This window comes from Nycticebus coucang, chromosome 22 (genome assembly GCF_027406575.1).
Source record: "Nycticebus coucang isolate mNycCou1 chromosome 22, mNycCou1.pri, whole genome shotgun sequence".
NCBI classification, from domain to species: domain Eukaryota; kingdom Metazoa; phylum Chordata; class Mammalia; order Primates; family Lorisidae; genus Nycticebus; species Nycticebus coucang.
Window position 1 is genome coordinate 51033231 of NC_069801.1, and position 8683 is coordinate 51041913.

General features: G+C 46.2%; 1 protein-coding gene across 2 annotated transcripts in view; it reads left to right on the plus strand.

The window, feature by feature from the left end:
* Positions 1 to 4593, plus strand: part of TCEANC2 (transcription elongation factor A N-terminal and central domain containing 2) — a 52077-nt gene extending 47484 nt beyond the window's left edge. For both annotated transcript variants that reach the window (XM_053576298.1, XM_053576299.1), the window contains one exon: positions 3599 to 4593. In XM_053576298.1, the coding sequence (XP_053432273.1) occupies positions 3599 to 3787 (189 nt within the window). In that variant the 3' untranslated portion in view covers positions 3788 to 4593. The remainder of the gene's footprint in view (positions 1 to 3598) is intronic.
* Positions 4594 to 8683: the final 4090 nt, after the last annotated feature.

Genomic DNA, 8683 nt, shown 5'->3' on the forward strand with positions numbered 1-8683 from the left:
CAGGGGAGAGGATAAGTAGTTAGAATTGGTAGTCGGGAAGGCCTGTGGCAAGGAGCAAAACGTGAGAAAGTGACCAGGCAGATGATGAGAGAGGGAAAGGAGCTGGTCCCTAAATAAATCCTCAGGTTCCTCCCAGTGTGCTGTTCCCATTCAGGCAGATTATCTCAAGGTCTCACTGAGACTCTCATCCTTTCACCCAAAGGGGCTTATCTACAGGACCACCAGGTTAGGACCCCCCAGGAAGAACTCATCAACTTGGGTGGATATGCGTAGCCCAAAGGCAGTTACACGATGGAGGCATTCTTCACTTCCTGCAGTGAACTTGTTACACACAACTGTGTATGATGAATCATTTTCCCTTCTGATTGATATTTAATGTCACAGATATTTTTCTTCATTTTTTTTTTTTTCATTGATGGTCTTAATTTAAAACTGTTAGGTGATAGCCAGGTGGCGGGCGCCTGTAGTCCCAGCTACTTGGGAGGCTGAGGCAAGACGATCACTTAAGCCCAAGAGTTTGAGGTTGCTGTGAGCAGTGACGCCACACCGTTCTTCCCAGGGTGACAGCTTGAGACTCTGTCTCAAAAAAAAAAAATGGTTAGGGGCAGCGCCTATGGCTCAAGGAGTAGGGCGCTGGTCCCATATGCCGGAGGTGGCAGGTTCAAACCCAGCCCCGGCCAAAAATTAAAAAAAAAAAAAATGGTTAGGTGATTGTTTTCTGTTCCCATCAAACTGCTGGCATGGCACCTGTCAGCTGCTGCCATGCTGTGTGTTTCTGAAGGGCAGAGGTTGTGTCTTTTCTGTTCCATCTCTCCAAGGTTAGGCCAGACTCAGTCTAGCAACTCAGTATACTATTGGGGGAATGAAATATGTGAATTCCAAAGCATTTTCAGAGTTGTTTTTTAATACAGGTACTACATCTTGATGGAATAGCCATGACCTGTTTACAAACACCCACACATACTCCTCCATCTTTCCTTGATAACCACTCTCCTCAAAAAAACAGAAAAAGACTTTTTCTGGCTAAGTGAATCTCCAGCCACTTGGTGACTAACCAGCCTCACGCAAGGATGAGGCGCCTTTCTGGCAAATGCTGGGCAGCCAGCCAGCTCCTTTCTAGCCTCCTGAAGGAGGGTGGTGCCAAGGCTGCTTCAGGCGGGGGGCTAGTTCAGTCCCCACCTTGTGGGTCCAGCACAAGCCTAGGAGGTCATTGTCAGTCCTTGGAAACACAAGCTTTCATGAGTGTTCTTTGTCTGCTAGACCTGGGTGGATGTCGGGCCCGGGTATTCGTTCTCTTGGTTGATAACCCTGCTCTCTTTCTCCTCCCACCATTCTGTCCCCTTCCCTATTCTGATGCGTATATCTTCCAAGTTTCTTTTTTATGTTTGTTTTGGTCTGTCTCTCTGTCATGTTAGAACATTTAATCCAATGACAGATGATCCTTTTTTATTTTGGGTACGTTTTCTCTTTTCTGAGAACTTGCTTTTTACACAGAAGTATACTGTATATACAGAACAGTGAATAAAGTGTATACATGCAGCTTGGTGAATTTGTCAGAACGCAAGCGCCCACCTCACCTGGCCAGGCCCTGCTCCTCCTCCAGGGCTCAGGGTCAACATCCCTCGCTGTTTGGGTTGCTTCCCTGGGGCTGTGCTCCCCCCACTACTCCTTCCTCTCCCGGCACTGGGGACTCTTCCAGTCCTGCTCACGGCCTGTCTCCTCTGTACTGTGCTGTGCATCCCACGGACTCAAGGGCTGTTCCTCCCCTGGTCACTGCTTGTTCCTCAGCCCAAGCACAGAGCTTGACACGTAGTAAAAGCTGAGTAAATATTTGAATAGGTAGCTGAGGTATGGAGGAAATGAAAGGAAAAAAGGAAGGGAGAGATAAATTTATTTCTTGTTATCAAGGAACTTACTACAAGGGAGACAAACTCAAAATATAGATGATTATACCACATTATGACAGTGACTAAGGGGAGTCGGACAGTGGCAGCACGGGAAGACCTTTCAGTCCTTTGCACTAGGGCTTTTTTGTTTTGTTTTGTTTTTACTTTTTCCTGAGCTTTGACATGGAAATAGAAATGCATTTCCTGGGGCAAGGTGTGCCTTGCTAAGGGGACACGTGCAAGCGCAAAAGTGCGTCCGGAGTTAAGATTGGGGTTTGCAGGCGGCGCCTGTGGCTCAGTGAGTAGGGCCCTGGCCCCATATACCGAGGGTGGCGGGTTCAAACCCGGCCCCGGCTGAACTGCAACCAAAAAATAGCCGGGCGTTGTGGCGGGCGCCTGTAGTCCCAGCTGCTTGGGAGGCTGAGGCAAGAGAATCGCTTAAGCCCAGGAGTTGGAGGTTGCTGTGAGCTGTGTGATGCCATGGCACTCTACCGAGGGCCATAAAGTGAGACTCTGTCGCTACAAAAAAATAAAAAAAATAAAAATAAAAAAGATTGGGGTTTGGAATAGTGGGAGATGGGCCTGGAAAGGAAGCTAGAGCTGGGGAGCCCTGACCAGCAGCCCAGCCAGGTCCAGACCATGTGGACAAAGTCCCAGACCTGTCCTCCTTGGGACCACCCCAAGACTACTACAGGTCCCATCCCCTAGGCCTGCTCTGCTTAACTGAACCTGCAGAGGTCTCTCCAAAATCAGCTGTCTCTCTGATGTTGAGGGGGCGGCTGTGCCATGAAAGGGTAGACACATGAACTAAGGAGTAGAGGAGTCCAGGGCAGAGTCCCAGTTCTGTCTCTCAGTAGCTCTAAGACCTTGAACCTTTGGACCTGTTTCCTTATCTGTAAAATGAAGTGATAGAATTATGAGCATTAAATGTGAAAAGTGATTTATAAACTACTTTGTCCACATATTAGGATGCAGACCCAAGGCCAGGTGCAGCGGCTTACACTTGTAATCCCAGCACTCTTGGAGGCCAAGGCAGGTAGATTGCTTGAACTCAGGAGTTTGAGACCAGCCTGAGCAAGAGCAAGACCCCTGTCTGTACTTAAAAAAACAAGAAAGAAATAAAAAGAAAAGGAAAAATTAGCCAGGCATTATATAGCAGGCACCTGTAGTTCTAGCTACTTGGAAGGTTGAGGCAAGAGGATCTCTTGAGCCTAGGAGTTTGAAGTTGCTGTGAGCTATGACACTGTGGCCTGGGGCAACAGAGTGAGACTCTGTCCCAAAAAAGAAAAAAAAGAAGAATGCAGACCCAGTGTTTCTACAATGCTATGAGGATTTTGTTTAAAAGAACTTTAAAAACAACAAAAAAATACAAACAGTTATACTGATTTATTATCCTTGGTCTTCGTTTCCTGGTTGGTAAAGTACAGGACCCAATACCCATTGCTTAGTTTAGGCCAGTTTCCTGTTATAATGGCAAATATTACCACCCGGCAGGGGTTGTGAATGAGGTCCCTGTCACAAAGCACATGGCCTTGTTCCTTAATTGCCAGGGTGGAATTAATTTGCTCTTCCTGTTTCTCTTGTGACAGGAAGTAGATGTCCTTGAAATTCAGTTGATTAATGGAGGCCTCTGAGCAGAGTGCTCCAGCCTCTCTTGCTTTTAATCCTTATGCAATGCAAGGCCCTAATTTGATAATTTTGCTGTTTTTTAGATGGATCACCTACTGGTTGAAAATATTGAACGGGAAACGTTTCATCTCTGCTCCCGCCTCATTAATGGGCCGTACCGGCGGACGGTGAGAGCCCTGGTCTTCACATTAAAGCACCGAGCTGAAATCCGGGCTCAGGTGAAGAACGGCTCGCTGCCAGTCGGCACGTTTGTACAGACCCACAAAAAGTGACCCGAGGACGATTCTAACCCTGGGACGGACAGAGAAGAAAATGGGCTTCTCTGCCATTCAAAGACACTTTTGAGTTTGGGTGATGGCTGGCGCTGGCTGTGCTGGATTTTCCCATGGTGCCGTTCCTTTGCAGACAGAGGATGCAGAGAGCCCTGGGAGACGGCCTGCAGGAACACGCTTCATTAGCTGTGGAGCGCTGGTGCTGCCTAACAGGACGCACACTGGCTGTCACTAGGAAGCGCCATACGCTTGCCGTCACCCATCACGGGGAAAGGGTGATGGATTTCATTGTGCGTATGCCAAGGACACCTCTAAACTTCCCCCATGTCACGCAGATGAAGTTACTACTTTATTTCACCACCCTGCAGGTAACTGAAACTCAATTACTGCTGCTGCTCGCTCCGTTCCATCCCCCTGAGTTTAGGTAGCTCTGGTGCCTCTCAGAACTCCCCTGTCTGTTCTCTTTGCTCTACCCCAGGGGTGAGACTGCCAGAGCCAGCCGACTACCCCTTCTTCCCAGAGCTCACTTATCTGAACGTTTCAGCTCTCCCTGGAAGACCTTCTGCGTGGTCTCCAGAGCCCCCATGCTGAGGCTTCTAATGAGGAACTGGCCTGAAGCCTCCCACACCTCCGGGTTTATTTGAATATGTTGGCTCTCTCACTTAGGGCTCTGTTTAAGATACATAATGAAATTTCTCTTGAATTACCACAGTAGAAAAAAAATACATACATATATTTTAAAGTGAAATATCTCTATATTATAGGCCTGCTTGAACAATTATGTAAATGCTACTTGCTTTTTTAAAGTAATAATAAACTGGGACTTTTTTTCTAAAACAAAAGGTGGAATTTGTTCATTGAAAGGAGTTTTGGGTTGAGAAAGGGTGCAGTTGGTGAAATTAAAGAATGATGGAACAAAATTTGAGGGAGGTAGCAAGACCCAAGGAAGGGGAAACTAGAACATGTTTGTAATTGGAAAGGAATGAGCTAATGGAAAGGGAGAAATTTAAAATCCAGTAAAAAGGATGGGTTGAAAAGCCAGGGTCCAAGGGCAGAGACTAACACCACGGGCTACCTTCTAAGTGCTGAGTACTTTGTCTAAGACAGTTTATTAATATTGACATGGATCTTTATATAGTTTTATAAAAATCCTGTTTAATTCTCTCACCTATTGTCTTAAGTGTTGTAGGGTTGGGTTTTAGATCTGTTTCTTTATTCAGCACCATTTACAGAGTTCCACGGGGTGGAGTGGATGCCGAGTGGTAGCTACAGGTTAGACCCTGAGGCTCACCGAGCAGTTTCCCACCTGAGTAGCTGTTGGAGCTGGAATGATAATTGACTCTTAGCCTGTGCCTGGCACTGTGGTAGGCATTTTACAAAAAAAGTACCACACAGCTATGATTTAATAAAAAAATAAAATGAAATGGGGCGGCGCCTGTGGCTCAGTCGGTAAGGCACCGGCCCCATATACCGAGGGTGGCGGGTTCAAACCCGGCCCCGGCCAAACTGCAACCAAAAAATAGCCAGGCATTGTGGCAGGCGTCTGTAGTCCCAGCTACTTGGGAGGCTGAGTCAAGAGAATCGCTTAAGCCCAGGAGTTGGAGGTTGCTGTGAGCTGTGTGAGGCCACGGCACTCTACCGAGTGCCATAAAGAGAGACTCTGTCTCTACAAAATAAATAAATAAATAAATAAATAAAATGAAATGAAACTAAAAAGCACCAAATTAAAAAAAACAAACAAAAGGAAAGTATCCGATTTCAGGTGAGGAAAGTGAGGCTCAGACAGCCGGCTCACTCAGGAGCACACAGACAGTAAATGATGGGTCTTGGATTCAAAACCCGGCCCTACTGGGCTGTGCATCGCCTCTTTGATGTCATCCGCTCTCAAATTTTCAGGCATCACTGTAAGTGTGAATGACCTTCCAGTTTGTATCTTCAGCCCAGACCTGTCCCCCGAGTTTCAGACAGCGTCTCTAGACATCCTGTGGACATCTCAGATTTAATGTCTTCTCTCAGTTGACATTAACCCAGGCACTCCAGCTAGGAACCCCGGAGGTCAGCCTGGGTAGACGCTTCCTCTCCTCCCTCAGGCAGCCACATCCTGACAGTTTTGCTCCCCAAATATATTTAGAATCTCTCCCCTCTTCTCCATCTCTGCTATCACTTGAGGACTTTATCCTCTCTTGCCCAAATGACCACATGGCCTCCTAACTGGTCCCTCTACCTCCAGTCTTACTTTCTTTGAATTTACCTCCCTATGCTATAAACAAAGCAACATATCAAAACTGGAAATCCCAGTCACACCTTCATTAAAATCCCTCAGTGGGTCCCTGTCATCTGTAGAATAAAAGACACCCACACACTGGTTTGCAAGCCTGTCTGTGATCTGGCCTCTGCCTTCCTCTCCTCCCTCACCTCTTTCCAATCCCTGCCCCAAACTTGACCCTCCATCTTCACATGTTCTGTGGTTCTTCATTGCAGCAGGTTTTCTGAAGCATCCGAGCGTTTGCATGTGCTGTTTTCCCTTTCAGGTATCCACTCTCTACCTAATTCCTTTTCCAACCCCTACCGTAACGCGCTGTACTGCTCTGTACGTAGCCACGTGTTCTGTGGTTTGCTTATCATTCCATCTCCCTACTGGGGTCTGGCGTCCCTGAAGTCGGAGACCTTGTCTCACTCATTGGTTATCTTCAGTGCCTAGAGTAATACTCATCCATCCTAGGAACCAATCAATTCTTGTAAAGCCAGTGGCTGTCCAGATGTCTCTTCCTTGTTTTCCCTTTGTCTATTATCCAGAGTGTAGCCAGAGTGACCCTTTTAAAATATAAGACAAATCAGCGCTCTTCTCTGTTCAAAACCTTCCAGTGGCTTCCATCTCACTTGGTATGAAATCCCAATCCCTCACTGTGTCCTACAAGGCGCAGTACGATCTGGCTGCTGGCCGCTTCTTTGACCTCATTTCCTGACATTCTCTCCCCTTCTCACACCTCCGTGGTCCCACTGGCTCCCTTGCTGTTTTGCACACACATACTAAGCAGGCTCCGGCTACGGAACCTTTGCGCTTACTGCTGTGATTACAGTGTGCTTTCCCCACTTACCTGCATGTTCTTGTCCTCACTTGATTCAGATCTCTCCTTCCCTTAGCAGGCCTTTGCTGACTACCCTGAATAAAATAGCACTCCCTCCCAACTGGTCTTTCATACTCTCTGCTGCCTTATTTTTCTCTCAAGTATTTGTTACCCTTGACACAATTATTTGTTGTCTTTCTCCCCCTCTTCAACGATTTAAGCTTCATAAAAGAAAAGTGTTTGTTCTTTTCTCTGCTGTACCTCCAGCACCTGGAACGGAGCCTGGGACAAGCTAGATCTCCATAACTATTTGTTGAATAGATGAATGACTACTTTGGGAGTTTAGCAGAGGCATCTATTCAATCAGGGAATGCTTCCTGGAGGAGGTGGTGCCTGTGTACAATATAAAAAAGCAGAAGCAGTTTAAGGGTGGTTGAGGTACATGCCTGACAGAGAAAGCAGAGTTAGGGGAAAACCCAGAAGATGGTTGGTACAGCTGGAGTGGAGGGCATGTGCAGGAGAGCAGGGCAAGAGGGAAGCAAGGACCAGGATCAGTGTTGAAGGGTCTTGAGCATCAGGTGAAGGCGTTTGGACTGATCCCAAGCAGAAACCAGTCAGTTTTGTGCTGACAGGCAGTGTAAAAGAGAAGCTGGGGCGGGGAGAGAGCCTGGAAGTAGGAAGCCTCTTGTATAAGCAGCCAGAGTTCTGCTAACTTAGGAACCCAGAGTAAGTTGAAATCAAATTGCTCTCTAGCTGAAAGGCTTCAGTGGGGAAGTTGGGAAGTAAAATAATTGCAGAGATGTGCTTTGCAGACTTGGCATGCAGGCTGTGTTATTTGTGGCTGTTTTCTCCGTGGTGCATGTGCAGAGTTTCCATGAACGCTAATGGAGCTATTCTGAGCACTTGCTGAAGGATAAGAGGCTTGCAGTCCTCCATCCAAGCTTGCCCACCCACTAAGGAGTCCCTCTGAGCCTGTTAAAATGAAAGGATTGGTCATGAAATGGGGTGAAAGAAGTTCCTGGGACCTCTGAATTACCTATAAGTCAAGGTGTGAATATGTCTTTTAAGCACGTTCAGTTGCTAGAGAGAATGTGGGAAAGTAAACACCACTAGAGTCTGCTTCACCAACCCGCGATTCTTTTCTTGTGGTGGTTAAATTGGAGGTCCTGGTCCTTTGGGTAGCGACTGAGTCCCTTTATTTTCATTTGTTCACTTAACAAACAAATGTTGCCCATCTTCTGTGCCAAGGACTAGACTGTTACTTAGGACACAGCAATAAAGGAGATATAATGTCCCCCCTTGAGAACCTCTTAGTCTGATGGGGAGACAGATGCATAAGGAAATAATTATAGTATAGCTTATTGGGGTTCACTAGAGACATTTGTTTAAAATATTGAGAAAATGAGGAAAGGAATGATTAATAACAGAGAGGAGAAAAGTCTTCACAGAGGAGTTCATGTTTGAACCAACGCCAGAAGATAGGATTTTTTTGCAAAGGACTCAGTCTGTGCGCAAAAGCACAAACTGTCAGGGACATGGCTCTTTTCAGGAAAGGCAAATAATATGAGGTGGTTGAAGTATTAGGAATGGTAATCAGAAATGGGACTAAAAGTAACCAGGGCCTTGAAGGGGACTTATCAAGGAGTTTAGACTTGAGAGTTCAAATAATAGGAGATCATGAGAAGTTTTTGAGGAATTGAGGAAACCAATAAGATACATATTTCAGAAAGATAAAAATGTTTCTACAAAAGTAGATATTTTAAGAAAACTTTAAACATTCCAAAGAAACCAAACAACTTAAGGCAAAGGAAAGAAATGCTTGAGATTC